The 17,372-nt window shown below is 33.5% G+C and overlaps 8 protein-coding genes across 8 annotated transcripts; 5 read left to right on the top strand and 3 right to left on the bottom strand. All coding sequences in view use genetic code 12, as the record gives it.

Annotated features, from left to right (window-relative positions):
- On the bottom strand, positions 1 to 5,643 carry DEHA2E19184g (DEHA2E19184p; the record flags this gene model as incomplete). Its single annotated transcript, XM_002770468.1, has 1 exon — positions 1 to 5,643. One exon carries the CDS (start codon positions 5,641 to 5,643, stop codon positions 1 to 3), a length of 5,643 nt encoding a protein of 1,880 aa, XP_002770514.1.
- A 1,107-nt stretch (positions 5,644 to 6,750) lies between these two features.
- Positions 6,751 to 6,966, top strand: DEHA2E19162g (DEHA2E19162p; the record flags this gene model as incomplete). The annotated part of the gene is made up of 1 exon (XM_460138.1): positions 6,751 to 6,966. One exon carries the CDS (start codon positions 6,751 to 6,753, stop codon positions 6,964 to 6,966), a length of 216 nt encoding a protein of 71 aa, XP_460138.1.
- A 262-nt stretch (positions 6,967 to 7,228) lies between these two features.
- Positions 7,229 to 8,065, top strand: DEHA2E19140g (DEHA2E19140p; the record flags this gene model as incomplete). The annotated part of the gene is made up of 2 exons (XM_460137.2): positions 7,229 to 7,582; positions 7,664 to 8,065. The coding sequence occupies 2 exons, from the start codon at positions 7,229 to 7,231 to the stop codon at positions 8,063 to 8,065; spliced, it is 756 nt and encodes a 251-aa protein (XP_460137.2).
- A 291-nt stretch (positions 8,066 to 8,356) lies between these two features.
- On the top strand, positions 8,357 to 8,976 carry DEHA2E19118g (DEHA2E19118p; the record flags this gene model as incomplete). The annotated part of the gene is made up of 3 exons (XM_460135.2): positions 8,357 to 8,458; positions 8,509 to 8,898; positions 8,947 to 8,976. The coding sequence occupies 3 exons, from the start codon at positions 8,357 to 8,359 to the stop codon at positions 8,974 to 8,976; spliced, it is 522 nt and encodes a 173-aa protein (XP_460135.2).
- Positions 8,977 to 9,980: 1,004 nt separating this feature from the next.
- Positions 9,981 to 10,619, top strand: DEHA2E19096g (DEHA2E19096p; the record flags this gene model as incomplete). Its single annotated transcript, XM_460134.1, has 1 exon — positions 9,981 to 10,619. The coding sequence occupies one exon, from the start codon at positions 9,981 to 9,983 to the stop codon at positions 10,617 to 10,619; it is 639 nt and encodes a 212-aa protein (XP_460134.1).
- Positions 10,620 to 10,899: 280 nt separating this feature from the next.
- Positions 10,900 to 11,832, bottom strand: DEHA2E19085g (DEHA2E19085p; the record flags this gene model as incomplete). Its single annotated transcript, XM_460132.1, has 1 exon — positions 10,900 to 11,832. One exon carries the CDS (start codon positions 11,830 to 11,832, stop codon positions 10,900 to 10,902), a length of 933 nt encoding a protein of 310 aa, XP_460132.1.
- Positions 11,833 to 12,264: 432 nt separating this feature from the next.
- Positions 12,265 to 14,820, bottom strand: DEHA2E19074g (DEHA2E19074p; the record flags this gene model as incomplete). Its single annotated transcript, XM_002770467.1, has 1 exon — positions 12,265 to 14,820. The coding sequence occupies one exon, from the start codon at positions 14,818 to 14,820 to the stop codon at positions 12,265 to 12,267; it is 2,556 nt and encodes an 851-aa protein (XP_002770513.1).
- A 151-nt stretch (positions 14,821 to 14,971) lies between these two features.
- DEHA2E19052g (DEHA2E19052p) lies at positions 14,972 to 17,371 on the top strand (the record flags this gene model as incomplete). Its single annotated transcript, XM_002770466.1, has 1 exon — positions 14,972 to 17,371. One exon carries the CDS (start codon positions 14,972 to 14,974, stop codon positions 17,369 to 17,371), a length of 2,400 nt encoding a protein of 799 aa, XP_002770512.1.
- Position 17,372: the final 1 nt, after the last annotated feature.

The following is a 17,372-nucleotide window of genomic DNA, read 5'->3' as shown; positions in this document are numbered from 1 at the left end:
TTAAACATTGATTCCAAACTTTTCCTTTAGACTTAAAACTTCTCTTTCTAACATTAACATGTTCTCCTTCATTTCCAAGTTTTCTCTTTCGCTAGCCTTTAGTAATAAATCTTTTTCCATGCCTTCATTATGTAAAATGTCAATCGTACTTTTATAATGGCTAACTTTATTTTGGTAATCAAAGTTTTCATCATTATATTTCTTGGTTAATTGAGATTCATTATCAACTCTAATTTCAAGCTTCTTGAGTTCTCTTTCCAAACTCTTAATAGTCTTGGAGGCATTATAATTGTCATTATGGGATATATCCAAGTCTCTCGACAAGTCATTTACCTTTGCTTCCCAGTATTTCAACTGTTCATTACCGTACAATTTTTCCTCGAGGATATGTACTTTGTTATTGAGCTCTTTATTAACTTTTTTCAATGAATCGTTCTCTTCAGTTGTAACCAAAACTTCCTTTTTAACCCTTTGATAGTCCTGAATATCGCCTCTACTTAGAATTTTAGATTCGTTTAGTTCAGACCTCATTGTGGTAGATGCTTCTCTTTGATTCTCCAAGTGGTCTCGAAGAATATTCATATCGGATTCGTATTGCTGTATTTGTGCTGCATTATCATCTAATTTTTGATTCAACTGTATGATTTGTTCCTCGAGTGTTTCTTTTGTTTCTAGCAATTCATCTCTTTGACTCGTGGTTTCCGTAACAAGTTCTTTTAACGAAGTGACTTGTTTGGATAAATTATTGATTTTTCTTTCATGGATCACTTTTTCATTGTCTAAAACTCTCAATTTCTTTGAAAGATCGGAGGACAAATATTCGAATTCACTTAATTTAGCCAATTTCATAGCTAACTCTTTATCAAGAGAATCTTTTTCTGCAATTAAGTCTTCATAATCAAGTTGAAGCTTTTTGTTTTCTTTAACTAAATTTGTTTCAGTCTCCATCTTAAAATTTAAGTCTTTGTGGAGGTTTCTAATCTCCTCCTTATATTTCTCATTTAATTCCTTATTTCCATAATTTTTGTTATGATAGTTTAGTTTATCATTTACTACGCTCATCCGATTTTGTAATTTTTGCAATTCAAAATTCTTATCATTAATTCTTTCTTCTAACAGAGAATTCTCATTTCTAATCTCCTTAATCATAATTTGGCTAGCCCTGGATTCTTCTCGTGTTAACTTTAATTGATTTTTAATTTCAATCAACTCACGGGATGCAGCTTGCTCATGTCTCTTCGAAATTTGAACTGCAGATTCAGCAAGCTCGAGTTTTCTGTAATATTCATCAGACCTCTTCTTATATAATTCGAGACTCCGATTTATTTCAGAGTTTTGAGAGTATAGACTATCACTTCTGACTTTCAATTGTGCAAGCTCTTCCTCATAATTTGAAACCGAAGATCTAAATGACAGACGTTTAGCATCATATAACTCATCCTCTGATTCTCTCAATAATGATTTCAACCTCAAAATTTCACTTTTAGCAACAGTTAATTCTTCTCTGGTGGACTTTAAAGTTCTGGTGATGTCCTGGTATATCTTGACGAAGTCCTGGTTTGAACTAGATAAAGTCATGCTACTCCTGCTGAGATTTTCACTTTTAGAGAGTGGTGATGGAATGGACACAGTTTCATCCGTGGTTAAAATATCTTGAAATTTCTTTTCAAGTTCTGTAACTCTAACTTGAGAATCTCTATATTTCTTTTCATAATCAGTCCAGCTATTTATTCCTCTGGTGGATTGCAATTTATTCAATTTCTTTTGAAGTTCGATTGCATAGTTTTCTGCCCTTTGTGAATTAGCTTCCTCTTGTTCTAATTTTAATTTCAAACCTTCAATTTCTTCATTTAGGTTATCCACCCCAGATCCCAATGAAATGCCTTCCCCTATAGCCAATGACCTTCTATTGAGTGTTGCTTCATTTCTAGACTCTTCAAAGGACTTTCTGGTCTTTAAAATATTCAACTCTTCGCTCAATTTTTTATTTTCAAATTTTTCTTTCCGTAACATTGCACTGTGTTCATTCAATTTAAGCTTCATGTTAGCATAATCGCCTTTAAATGATGGTTCAGGTGGGAAGTTTTCCTTTTCTTTTTCATTTTCCTTGGTAACGTCTTCCAACTCTGTAAGTTTATGTTTTAATGTTGCAATCTGATTAGAATATTCGGTATTCGCTTTTTTGGATGTCTCGTAGTTTGTTTTCAAAGATTCAAGAGATTTTGTGATAGAAACATTTTCATTTGAAGCTGTTGCCAACTTTTCTTTGAGTAATGCTACATCTTGTAAGCCAATGAGTTCCTTTGCATGCTTTTGTTTGAGGTTTCTTTCAGTATCATTTGAGCTCATTAGTTCTTGCTTTAATTGATTGGATTCTTTCTCTAACTTTTTATACTTATCTTCGTTTAGTTTCAAGTCTCTAGTGGCCTGCGCTAATTCACTTTTAATTTTATCCGAGTACATTTTTTCTTCTGATAACAGATTTTTTAATTCCATAATTTGTTTCTCACTTGCTTCAACATTATACCTTAATGCATTGATTTCTTCTTCTTTCTCTGTACCTGAATTTTTATCGATAGCTATAGAATCCTTTAATGACACGAGTTCCTTAGTAAGATTTTCATGTTTTGGAACAAGCTCGCCGTGTTTAAGTTCCATGCTTTCTAACTCAGATTTCAATTGTTGATTTGATTCACGTAACTTTTTTGTTTCCGAATCAGACAATTCCCTAGTAGAACTGTGTTCCTTTTCGAGATTGGCAATTAGATTTGTATGCTTCTGTTTTTCCTCTTCATGTAACGTAATTATTGATTCTAATTCAGCTACCTTGGATGAAATATTCGAATGCTTATCATTTAATTCATTAACGTGCGATTCATTTTGTTTTATTTTGTTAAATGACTCTGTAAGCTTCTTTTCTAAAACTGACTTATCATCAGACAACTTTGAATTTTCCTGCTTGGCCTTCCCAATTTTGTCTTTCAAATCAGATATATTCTTCAAACCCTCCTTCTCAAAAATTTTGAGCTTCTCTACCAAGGAATCTCTCTCTTTAACCATACTAGTTGTTGCAATAATCTCATTTTCTAACTTGTTCATCTGATCACGAAGCCTTTCATTTTCACTCTCAAGTTTTTCTTTAGATTTTATGGTATCTTCCAACTTAGTATTAGCCTTTTTCAAATTTTCATTCATTTCCTTAGAGTCAAGTACCTTAACAGAATCTTCCAAGAGAGGCTTAATGTGGATAAACAAATCCATCCATGGACTTGAAGTTAACGATTCATTCATTGTTCTGAAGGTTCTGGCTATAAGCTGAGAAGATTGTATTTCCGAAATTTTAGATTTCATACTAGTTCTTGTAGAATTACCTCTTATCAAGCTTTGCAAATCTGTAAAGGTGCTCTTTAAACTCAAATCTCTCAATTCTTCAAGTTTGCCCAAAATGCCATTCTTGAAGAAAATTTTTGTAATACCTACTTTATAACTATCAACGTCTAAGTGAATGTGCTTCAAGATTAATTCACTGTTAGTTTTTGTATTTTTAGTAAATACTTCTTTTTTATTAAGTATCGAGTATCTCAGACAAAAATCATCAAAAGTCATTCTATTAGGATAACCAGCTCTAGTGATCCTAATTCCTTCTAGTACACCGTTACAACGCAATTGATGCAAAACCAAATTCTTATCTAACTTGTTCGGTTTCTTTTCGAGATTTGGCAAAATACATCTTACAAAATGAGGTTCCGTACGACTTAATTGATCCATCAAGCTTGACAACTGTTCTTTGTGCTTTTGTGACGTAGTCTTTAACTTCCGCTTATTATTATTTTGTATTAAATGTTCGTCATTCATAAACAAATCCTTGACGAATTGATTCTCTGAAAAAGGCAATAATTTTAGAACGTTTTCATTGACAGGATCGTTATTTTTCTGCAACCAATTATCAACGTTATATTCAACCTTACCAGCATAATGATGAATAATAAAACCATTCTTGAGCTTGTTTTGTTGAAATTTACTGCTTTGACCCTTTCCCCAATTAGCGGCAAGCTTTTCAATGAAAGTTCTGTCATTTGCTTTTGGCACCATACATTCTTCATTCAAAATTTCAAGAACACCCATAGGATTCTTAGTTTCAATCAAGTCAATTGTTGGCTGTAAATCTTGACCAAAATCAATAAATTCCCATTGTATATCTTCCCTTAAGTATTCACTTTGTTCTAAAATAAACGAATGGTGGTTGAAATATTGCTGCAACTTTTCATTAGTATAATTGATACATAATTGTTCGAATGAATTTTGTTTGAAAATTTCAAAACCTGCAATGTCTAATACCCCAATAAAGTTTAAGACCCCTTGATATGTTTCGTTCTTCAAATTATCATTAATCCTTTCAATAATATACTGAAAAACTCGCTCATATAAGTGCTTGGCTAATGCATCAACAGCATATTTAACTTCTGGAGCTTTCTTAGATTTTTGAACAAATTCTCTACCTGCTTTAACTTTGGGCCTTAAAATATTATCCAAAAAGTCTTGTCTAGATATTCCTAAAAGATTTATAATAATATCGATTGGAGCATCAGACTTAAAGCTAGCCTGCTCTGCCTTCCATGAATTGAATTCCAAGTTACCGAGATGCAATATGATGGCTAGTATAGATAAAATATTTGACACTTCCGCTTCCGTGAACCCCATGGTAGTAAATGCATCCACTAAGAAATTGAAATCTTTGGCGTCATCTGTATTCGGAATGTCAATTTTAGAACCACTTAAATAATTATAGCTTTTAACGTCATTGGCTAATCCAAAACTCTTCAATTTTGACTTCTCAAACCCTTTGATAAACTGGTAAAATATATGGTAATTTCTTTCTTCTTCGGACTGACTAACGACTCTTGATTTTTCTAACAAATAGTAATCAATATTTGCGCCATTTATTATGCCTTCAGAAGTAAAGTAGATTTTGATAAATTTTCCAAATCTTGATGAGTTGTTATTTTTGATGGTCTTTGCGTTACCAAAACTTTCTAAAATCGGATTAGCTTGAAGGATCTTTGTATCAATAGTATGATTATCGTGCCTCGTATTGTCCATGCTTGTGATTGATGACAAATACTGAATAATCTTCTTGGTATTTTCGGTCTTACCTGCACCACTCTCTCCAGTAACTAGTATCGACTGGTCTTTATGATTACTCAAAAGGTTCCTATAAGTACCTTCAGCGGTAGCGAAAATATGAGGAGGAGGCCTTTCATATTCATGATTATGAAACTTTTTCAAAACCCTCTTTTCATAAATAGGTAAAGATTTGTATGGATTTATCGCAACTAAGAATAAACCGGAGTACGTGTAAATCAAATCATCATTGTATCTCAAATATAAATTATAAACGACAGACGGCTCGTTCAAATGTGTCAACTCAGCCATATCATCACACTTATTAAATTTAGTGGGATTACAGTTTTCAAGCGTATCACTTTTGACTATTTTGTTTGTTTCATGATTTCCATCGATTACAGTCACTTTACAATTACCGTCTTGTAAATAGTCGGTTATATATCCTTTAGAAAAAAAATTAGAATCATCTGGAACCCAAACCCAGTTCTTCGAGTTGAACCCATCGTCCTCTGTAGACATACTCGTTATACTCGTTATACCTGTATAATTGTTTTTTCTTCGTTGTAGACGATTAGTTGTTGATGTTTTGGTTCTAAATGTAAACTGTACGTCTTAATTTTATCAACAAACATATATACAGGAACAAAATAATTTTTCTTCAAACCTTTTTGCAGACTCTAGTTGGCTTGATCCTTGTTGATGAAGACGAAAAAAATTAGCTAAGTCGTTTTTCTTTTATATAGAAGCATTTTTTAAACAATTGAACAAAAATTCTATAGCCTATATTATACCTTACGAAATATAGTCACTATGATGTATTAATGACGAAATTTGATAGAAGCAAGCGATAAATCGATTAATGTTACCAATGATTCTATCCTAGTGAATTTAAAGAGACATATCTAGTTGAATACCTAATTACTGTACTGTGGGGTGTGGTTAATAGAATAATTGTAGTTAGGGATTGTCTGCTAAAACTATTTGAATTTTTGATCATTTCTTCCTCTATTTTCATAGCCTTCAAGGATATGAAAGAGCTATGAAAGGACAGACAAATGGAAAGCTTTTTTGGGGAGCCTCATGTTTATCAAACAATAGCTCATCAAGATGAATTGTTCCTGATATGCTTGTATCCCCAGTTGGATCGATCTGTATGTTGGTAACACTATCACGTGATCAAATTTATATATCACCAGATTGCATAAATTAGCCATTCTGTTATCTGGTGTTTGTTGGGAGGTTAGTTCTAGCGTAAAAGATAGACACTAATATTGGCTAAACAATGAATGAGGGTATTTACTTCGGATGTCCTATTTGTCGTTATCAGAAGCCCAATCCTAGGGCACTGAATTCTGAAGGGAACACTTTCAATGGTCAGGTAATTTCGTTGATGCTTCTGCTATAAATATCAGTATGTTACGGTGAGATAAGTTTCGATGCTACCTTACAACAGAGAAATATTGCTTGAATTATCCTCTAATGTTGTAATGCTACATTAGACAGATATAAATTCTTGATGACCTTTCATGTAAATTACATGATCTAATCGTGCTGAAACGATAGATCCTTTAGTTTGAGTTTTCGTACCTAATTTTTAAAATTGAATAAATAATACAAGGTTCAGTGATGATGGCCAGATTCATTGAATTCTTGGAAGGTACCGTTTTTAGATTAAAATCGAGACAAGATCTTATAGGAAGGTTTCAAAATGAATCATTTTGTGAATTAGAAACAATAAATCATACGAAATTGAAGAGAGTCAGGTCGATATCATGTTGGAGACCATACGTTTTATGGATAAATGGGGGCTATAAGGTTCTCCGTTGCACAGTGAGAAACTAGGACCCTTAAAATTATATTTTCAAAGAGTGAACTCCATTGTCGCGTATTTATTGAGACGGCCCAAACCTTATAGTTTTAAATTATCTACTTGACTACGACTCCAACAGTATAATGGCTGAAGTCATCATTCGGGCCAAAATATTTCGTGTGCTATCACATATAGGTTATATTTTCTAGATAAGACAGTACAAGTTTCATTAAAATGCCATGATTTGAATCAGAAGAAGAATCTATAATATATAGATACCCATTTATTAATACCATGTCATTATCGCCTGACAAAATCTTCACATTTTGCTTCAAACTCCCTAGGAGAATAGATATACCCGTTGAATCAAATCAGCCTACAACAAAGAAAAATTTCAAGATAAAAGAATTGACGACAACTAATTCATACCCTTCTATATCTATAAATATTAAGCAGTATGTTCTGTTCACCAGTGAGAAGTATATTGAAGCTTCAAGGAAACCTACTGCAAAAGATAAGAAGACAGCCATTACCAGAGGAAGCTTTCGTACAAGGAACAAGTTCATTATCGCCAGAAACCTTCTATGTCGATTAGTAAAGCATGAGAAGGCCTTGAGTAGTACAGAAATTTCAAAAGTTGTTTCTTTAGTAAGTATTTACATAGAGATATCGATGCTCACATCAGTTTAGATATAAATTCAATATTTTGGCTCACTACTAACAACGCAGGTCTGGAAGGAAAGTAACAAGTCGTTACATGACTACTTTGAATACCTTTCCCTTTTGGAGACTTATTGGTATGATAAGCTAATGCTGAGTTATGGTAACTCAACTCTACAAGCAACCGCAACTGCAGCAGTCAGCATAAGACTAAGCTCGGTACCCTACGAAAATTTGTGCGCTAGTTGCTATAATAAGCATAAGCAAAAGAAAACTTTGAATTACGATTACTCCAAGTCAGCAAAGTTTCGGGTGCATAAGGATTTTAAGGAAAAGAAGAAGACTTTCTTGACGATTAAAGACCACTCGAAAAAGCTTGAAAAACTCCTGGATGCCTTCAGGATTAATCAATGTACCATTACTACAAATTTTGGAATTGTCACTGAAGATATGTTTTTCAATTCGCTTTAATATTGAAGCTGTTTGAAGAACTTAGTAGTGTGTTTCTTTAAATAGATAAGCCAGCATTCGTATTATCTCTCCAATATAATATTGTCTGTAATCGCGAAAGTTGTGAATTGCAACCATTGTAACTTCTGGTGCCATAGAAACAAGACACTAGGTTACAGACCTCCTCTCAATATGAAACTAATGCCTAGATTACATCGATACGTATAACAACCATCGTTATACTATTTACAACTGAATATAAAGCGATAATTGCAATTTGTATTGATCTCTATTTTTGACAACGCATACAATATGGAGGGATATACAAAGTCTCATGATGTTGTGGTAGAGGTCCCAGAGAACGAGAACATCAAGGCATATACAACTAGGGTGGAGTCAGGACATATCTCGGAGGTACGTAAAACTGAGATCACGACGAATTTACATGCGACTAACAATATAAGCCTAGCAGTAGTAATGGTAGCAACTTGACTCTAAATGTTAAAAATGAATACGAAAATATATCCAGTGATGGCAAGGTTATAGATAGATATCAATTATTAAAAGAAAAGGGCTATTCTCACGGATTTCTCTTAGAGGAAGCATCGATTTCGGTGACCTGTGAGACTCCAGACCCTCATTTACAGCAACAACGAAAGGTGTCTAGGTTTGGCCGTGAGGTCCACGAAAATACGAATGTGTTTCCAAATAAAAAGGGAAGCTACAAATGTGATTCAGAAGCATCAAACAGGTTCCTAGAGAATGTTTTTAAGACTAATTCATACCCTACGAGCAAAGAACGACATATTATTGCAAAAAAGTGCGGATTAAGTCCAACTCAAGTGGGTGCATGGGTACGTACGAAAAGAAACTCTCTCAACAGATGGTTACTAACAGTTTAGTTTACAAATAGAAGAAACGTCTCAGAATGAGATCCGTGTTACCATATAAAGTGTCGTAAAATATAAATTATGCTAAATATTGTCTCTGTTTAATATATCCCTTATATGTCTATAATTTTCTCGATATACAACCTGGTTTTACCGCAATCCTATTCGTGCTTCACAATACCCCAGTTATAAACCATCAATGATGCGTGGCTTATTGTAACAAACTGACTACAGCAAAACGTCGGTTATGTAAACTAATATTATAATGTAAGTCTTCTCCAAGTTGACTGAAATTGGAGTTGCAACTAATTACCGTAATTTTGTGGTACCTGACAACACTATTGTTTATCATTGTCGGTTCTCAATTGGGAATGTATTCATTGCCCTTGACACCCATTTAGATAGACACCTCTGATAATCTTACCATATTATATGTTATTCTTGGTATCCTCAGATACCATGATATCTATATATAATGGGTGAATGCGCAAAAAATGCTATTCCAATAAAATTCTACTTGTGGGATCTCTTGCAAATATAGGAATGATTCTCCTATAAAGTTGTACCCGGACTCTGTAATGTGTTAAGAGATGGCTGGCTATCCTATCCAGGTGAATTTGTCTTACACTTTTAATAATATGTTACAGTCATGACTTTACTACATATCCTTCAAAAGAAGAAGACTGGCTGCGAGTTCGAATTGCAAATTGCCCTAATGGCTGCTCTTTGCCCTACATGTCAATCCATGACTTGTAGAAGAGATGCAAGAGCTCGTGTGCTATATAGTTAACAGTGTCGGCTTCTAATATGTCGTATATTTGGTGCAATGTGAGTGCGATAATGCGATAATGTACTATCCTGAAACAAAATATGTGGGGACCAGAAATAATGATGATAAACTAAATGTGGTATGTTTCTGTCACAGAGTAATGGGGTCAATGGTAGTAAAGATGTATTTTGCGTTGTAAAGGTTTTTTTATGTTATTATATTTTTCTTTTGAACCAATACGTATATTGTGATAATAATCAACCACGAATTGCGAAATATGACTAGTGAGGTAGCGAAGGTTATTCCTAAAAGGTTTACATCGAGGTTTACTGTATCCAAAACAGGGAAAAGAAGTAACAGCAATATTAAAAATGAGGCTATAGATATAGGACGGCAAAGAAAAGTGAAGTCGATGCAGGTGGTTTTTTTCACAGAGCTTCCGTCCTTACCAACCCCATCAATAGATCTTCAAGAGATTTTAATCAGGTTCAACCAAGCCACGAGAAACTGCGCCGGTGATAGTTCATGGGGATCTCAATTATTTGACATGAAGGTGCCGACCCGGAAGAGTAGAATCAGGTGCAAAAAGACCAGGTGTCTTAATGGGTTTATGGCATTCAGATCCTTCTACAGTCGATCCATTTATAACGTAGAGCACCAAAGGGAGCTCTCGACTTTACTTGGAAAGCTATGGAAAAATGAGCCTAATAAGGCAATTTGGAATAGATATGCAATAGAATATAACTCGCAAGCGATCAACCAAGATTTTGTGGATTGGCTTTTCAAGGCCTTGGGTTTGGAGGTGGAGACATTTCCAATCCCATATACTAGCACAGTTAGGAATGAAAGTTGGACATTTTCCTCTCGAAATAATGAAAATGCCGTTGAGGATATCTATTATATTGGTACTGTGTGAGGTGATTCTATAACTGTAAATATTATATGTATTAATAAATGATCAAAATACCCATTAATTCGTTTATCCCAAATTGTACAGTGTTCTGTAGATGTGCTAAATGATCAGTCTCAATGTCTGCTCAAAAGCTACGAAATCACCAAAGAATTGAAAGTATACGTTTGTGAACCTGCCTAAGTCTGCTCTGATATCACGTATTTGTGAAATCCATATATCCCGAAACAATAAAGGTTTATAATCTAATTGCGTTCTTGAGCCTTTGATACATTGACCAGCACTATTAGCTTTCCTTTGCTTTATTTGTTGATGTATCATTACCAATTGAACTTTTCCAAGTCTTCAAATTTTCAAAACCATTACTAGCATGCGAATAATCTTCCAACCCTTGTCTTACTCTTGATTGAGAGGTTGCAACAAAAGTACCATATCTGTTTACCTTCTGGTCTAGTGTTTTACCACCTATCAAAACAAACTCGGAAGCACCTTCATTTTCGTTTTGGTTGCCGCTAGAGGCATTCTTACAACTGATCTCATCACCATCTCTATTGAACAAACATGTATCATGTTCCTTAACCTGGTATTCATTGTTGATAACTAAATTATCCCCTCTGATTATGTACAAGAAGAAATTAAAATCCTTCGGTAGTTTTTGCTTAAAAATTGCACCCGGCTTCATAGTAATGTGATAATAATGGATAGGAGTATACGCTAAGTCCTTCAAAGATCCAATACCGGCATAGTTTCCAGAAATGATTTTAATGTGTAATTTTCCATTTTGTTCCATAGCTTCTGGAATTTCATTACTTCTCAAGTCACGGTAACGAGGTTTTGATTCTTTCAAACCTTCAGGCAAGTCAACCCATACTTGAATACCTGCAGTAAGTGACTTGTCAGACGTTTGCACAGGCATCTCTGTATGAACAATTCCTCTTCCTGCTGTCATGAATTGCAAATCACCTGGATATATTACACCTTTCGAACCCGTAAAGTCTTCATGAGCGATAGCACCATTTAGCACTAATGTTATTGTCTCATGTCCTAGATGAGGATGAGGTTCGAAACCCGATCCTTCACTTGCTTCAAAGTGATCGAACAATAAGAATGGATTGAACTTTTTCAAGGGCAAGTTTCCAATTGAGCGACGAATTTTGACTCCTAAACCCTCTGTTTTTTCTATCGCCCCGAGTATCTTATAAACCGTTCTAAAGCTCATATTCTTTGGATATTTATGAAGAATTTCAAAGAAAGGCTTAATTCAGGTAAAGTCATTTTTGACTAAAGAGCAATTCACGTGAATCAGATTAAACTATACGATCCAAGCCGATCGAGTGAAGAAGGGGGTTCCAATACATTTATGCAGTTATTCGGGTTCAGAATGATACAAAAGAACCTTGAATGATATATGCGCAGTTATATTAAGCAAAAACTAATAGAAAATGAAATTACCTAGTAATTGATTTATGTAAGAGAGTTTTGCAACCAATAGAGAGAACAAAGAGCAGATTCGCTAATAGAGTCCTTGACAAATTCTAAACTCTACAACAATACTGGTCTATTATTTATATCTATTAATTATTATATACATTATTATACAGTAAATACTAGAATGCGTATTCAAGTTATGCTTATCATGCTCAGTAGAGATTCATTTGTACCTCTCTAAGTCATCTATTATTGCGTTCCGCACTGAGAGTGGGGGATTATCCTGATGTAGCATTAATCTTCGTGCAAAGTTAGCAATGATAGATTTAGGTATTCTTTTCTTGTTTGCAAATTCCAATACCCATCTCATGGAATCTATTGATTTAATTGGATCTTTTTCCGCTATACCAATAACAAGATTTAATAATTCGATCGCTGTGCTTGGATGGATAGTGCTTTTAAAATTTAGATTAAGCAATTCAGTTCTGAAATACCGAAATAAATGAAGCTTTTCTTTATCGTTTAATTTTGGCGAATGTAATATTCCTGACATGATCGATCTCATAACGTCATTTGTCAAATATGATTTATTATTCTCATAAGTATGGAGAAGCTTAATACATTTCAGAGGTTCATCCTCTACCATGTATTTATAAAGCGCACATTGTACAGAGCGCGATTCAAAGCAAAGACCTCCTAGAAAATCACGCATTTTTATGATTCCTAGCTTGGGTGTATTCTTATTAGCCTTATTTATGAATCTCATGGTTTCAGATACCAAGCTGTCAATGATATATTTTTTACCATAGTCAGAAAGGACAAACTGAAATGAACTACTAAAGATAAAGTTGTATAGTGTATTGAAAACCATAGCAGTTTCCTTGGCTTCCAACAATGATAAAATTTGGCCTAACGCACGGATTCGATTATGAAACCTTGCCCGTTCTTTTTTAGTTGCAAGTTTGAAAAGTTCTTGAAAATCATCAGATTTTTTTTCACGATTGTTCCGTTTCATGATTTGCTCTTTGTTCCATATTCTACGCAAGAGTGTTGCAAAAAATTCCGTGAGTAGCTTCTCATCAAATATTTTCTCTTTCAATATAAAGCTTCTAGCCATTTCAACTAAAACGTAACTGGATACTCGGATATTTTGTATGATATACATGTAAAAGCTTATGGTTGAATTTTGATCAATTTCCGTAGATTTTATTTTTGGCAACATAGTAAGGACAATTTCGGAGGCAAGATCAGACTTATTGAAGCGCTTGACAATGTATAGTAAAGAATCTAATGAAATTTGATGTTCTTTTTCACTGAGTGTTATTTTGTTTATGAAATCATTAAGAATCTTCGATTTTCTGGTATCATTTTTACTACCCTTTATCTTGTTTGCTATCGTCTTGAAGTCCTCTCTCGAATCTCTGAATATTTTAACTAAAGCAGAAGTTAATATTTCATCATTAATTAGGCTGTAACATTCCACTATACATGTAGTTATTAGATCAACATTTTTAGTAATGAGCATCAATCTCATTAAATAATTGATTATATGCGAATTCACTTGGGAAAATTCTAGATTGTAACTCTTTCTGTAAAGCAAGTAGATAGCTCTTATATGCTCAGGTTGAGAATGCTGTAATATATGCAAGAAGTCATAATCATTTACATGGATATAATCATACGCCGAACACTTTTTAATGAAGTACTCAAAAAACAAACTATTAGACTTATCGGATAACGGGTATATAATTTGCAGTGAATTTATGTCATTGGGTAAACATTCAATAGCCGAGGACGATAAAACAGAAGATATCCAACCTTGCGTTTCAACAATGTCTTTATCTTGTATAATATTCTTCACGATTTCATGAACTTGAACGCTTTGAACGCAATGCGAGTTAGCTGTCAAGGCCAACTTTAGCTTCCTTTTGAAATATAAAAGGCGGAAATATGGGATGGTGCTACGTAAGTATTTTGCTTTGGTATTCTCTAGCGTTTCTAGTGTCTCAAAATTCTTAAGTTCATTCTGATACTCAATACTTGAGAAAAATATATCCTTATTGAGATCATTACTATGACAGATTGTTTCGATTATTGTATGCTTTAGGCTTGGATTTGAAACTATTCTATCGCAAGCGGACAAAAGTTCATAAATCCCGAATTCAAGATTATTATTTTGTTTTAGTTCATCAGTTATGGTTTCTATGTATTCATCAACGTCATTTAAAGTTTCAATGCTATTAAGTGCAATTTTCCAACATTCTTCAAACCTTCCATGATATGCCAACCGTCTAAGAATCATTTTCTTCGTATCATTTTGAAGGGATGTTGAATTGGAAAAATTGATATAAATCAGTGGATGTATTACAATAGGGTTATATGTAAGTATGAGGGCAAGTTTATTGTACGTGTCTGCCGTTCTTTCCACATCTTCTTTAATTTTTGGGTCTAACTTAGAATATACCGTTTCAAAAACGATGTCACTAATAACCCTATCACTTTCCTGTATCTCAGTTTCCCTAATAATTAAAGTATCTGCAAGTATTTTGGTCTCTTGTTTTATTAAGTTGATCAAAAACTCAGAGACTTTCTTCTTGATCGAATTTGGTTTTATGCTTGAATTGTCTTCAAAATTAATTTTTTGATGATCATTATTTGAACTTAAAAATACAATATGACTTTTGCACGGTGAATCAATATTCCATATTTTAATTCTTCGGCTACTTCGATATCGCCTTAAGTTATTAAACATTTTACCACATAAATGGTCTATATACATGTATTATCTAATATATAAATTAGATTATTGATTTCTAGAATTAAGGCTTCGTTTTGTTTTCGCATTCTATGAGACATTTTTAGAAGATAAATATTGAAGATAAATATTTAGTCAAAGTAACCATAAAGCATTACATGTGAATGCTCAGAATATGGCACAAGTAATATGGAATTCAGATATAGATGTTTATAATTCTCAAGTGATACCTGTACTGGTTGCTAGAAATATATCGAAATATTTATCTGTGCAAGATTTATTATCTTTTGGCCAAGTATCAAGAAATACATTCAGAACAGTTAATGATCCTAATCTTTGGGTTTCAAAATTGAAAGATATGGGAGTATGGGAACATGGGATTATGCCCAGCAGCCAAAAAATTGAATTATATGGATTGGATAATCCATTGGTATGTTTGGACAAAGTTGTAAAATCACCTAAAGTAGCAAAACTTCAGGTACGAAAAATATACCGATGCCTCTACCCTTATTACAACGATTTACTTTCTCATAAACCATACAATAAATTGAAGATTTTTAAAGATTTTCAGACACCCGAGGACCAAGCCAAAATATTAGACAATCTTTTAAAGCTCAACAAAATTGACTATGATGAACAATCGGGTTTAATAATCAAAGACAAAATCAATTCTTTATTTGAAATATTTGAAAATGCGCTACTAAGAGAATTAGAGATTCATTATGATATACAAGACTATGCTAAAACACGAAAATTCGTCAAAATTCTAATTCGTTTAAAAAATCAGCAGACATTGATTGATTTTTTTCTTCAAAAGAGTATATTTGACAATGAAGAGTGCAGGTTCTTTAATATAGAAGAGTTTCAAGCGAATGAATACTTTGTTGAAAAAGAAAATCTTATAGATACAAATTCTTCAGAAGAGGACACCTCATATGACCTTAATATTAGTTTATTTGACAAATTTATTGAAGATTTAGCCAAAATATTTAATAATGAGGCAAGAATAATAGATCAGATTTTTCCTCAAGAAATTCCAATGATGTATAAGGTTTGTGAGGAGCTTATTGCGAATCAAGTCATGGAATTGTTTATGGCATTATTAGATGCCTCCAAGCCTAAACTAATGTATTTAACTTTAGTGCCCTATTTATACCAAATATTAACAACTACTTTTATTGAAAAATTAACTGAATGTGAGAACGTGGGGCCTAGTTATCCTCGTTTAGTTCGTGAATTAATCGACATGCTGTACGAATCGTTCGCGGCTGAGTATATACGAGAGGAATTGCTGATATTTAAAGGTAATTCTAATCAGAGCATCAAAGATTGGAAGGATTCGTTTTCAAGGCGGGAAGCAGAGACCACTCAGAGTATCTTAAAGCATGTTAAGGTTGAAACTAAGAATGATTTTTTAACTAGTTTTAAAAAGGTATTTACTATCAATGCTTCGTCTAACAAGGATGAGAGTGAATCAGATGAGAAAAATTATTCAGAGATCCAAGCAAAGACAAAGATATTGTCAGAGAATTTGAAATCTTTGAACAAGATATTTAGTTTAGAATTGGTTATGGATATTTTAAAGGAGGCGAGAGGTTCATTCAACAGGTTATTGAATTTTAGGGATTTCTCAATAGTTGCGTTGAAGAATGATATTTCAGCAAGCACACAAGAAGTATTCATTACTGTGATTGATTCTACTGGAAATGAACACTTAAGACCGGGGTTTGAAAAGGCCTTGGAGTATTTGAAAACATATAACCCTAAAGAACTAGAGCTAGATTCGAATTCGGATTCATTTATTGAGCCTTTGGTCTTATATTGTGAATTAATTAATATGGCTGATATGATTATACAGATGATAGATATTTTTTATAAAGAGGAAATGCTCAACCGTCACATAGTAAAGCATGAGAATTCCATTTTGAATCCGGCCTTGCAAAACAAAAAGAAACTTGAAGGTTTAGTAGATAATTATGTTGCTGATGGTTTGAATATAGGAATCGATGTTTTAATGACAGAAATAGAAAATGCTTATAAGACTTATTTGAAAGATTCCGATTACAACCCTCCATCTAATACTTCGACTGTAATGGATGGACCCACGGAGGCAGCGACCAAAGTTGTTAAGATATTGGATAATAATATTGATTTACTCGTCGGGAGTACTGACAAGTCTATTGTTGAAGTATTTCAACAAGAAATTGCTGAGCGATTTTTCCAGTTACTAGTGAAAACTTTGAAGAGGAGCACCATATCAGTATCTGGAGCAATAAACCTTATATCTGACTTGAACCTATATTACGATTTTATTGTTAATCATATTAAGACAAATAAAAGAATGATTATACCGTTATATCAGTCACTTAAGAAAGTTGGCAGTATCTATTTAATAGGAGGTAATGAGTCGAAATCTATCGGAAAATTGGTTAGTGATCTATCAAAATTCAACGGTATATTCGGTCAAGAAGAAATTTATGAGTTTGTACAAAGGAGACAAGATTGGCCGTTAATTAAGAGGGATGTTGAGAAGGTTATGTACGGCTTAAGTTTAGGAGATTGTGTAATTATATAAT

Source organism: Debaryomyces hansenii, assembly GCF_000006445.2.
Source record: "Debaryomyces hansenii CBS767 chromosome E complete sequence".
Lineage (NCBI taxonomy): Eukaryota > Fungi > Ascomycota > Pichiomycetes > Serinales > Debaryomycetaceae > Debaryomyces > Debaryomyces hansenii.
Note: the sequence above shows the minus strand (reverse complement) of the source record. Positions and strands in the feature narration are given on the sequence as shown.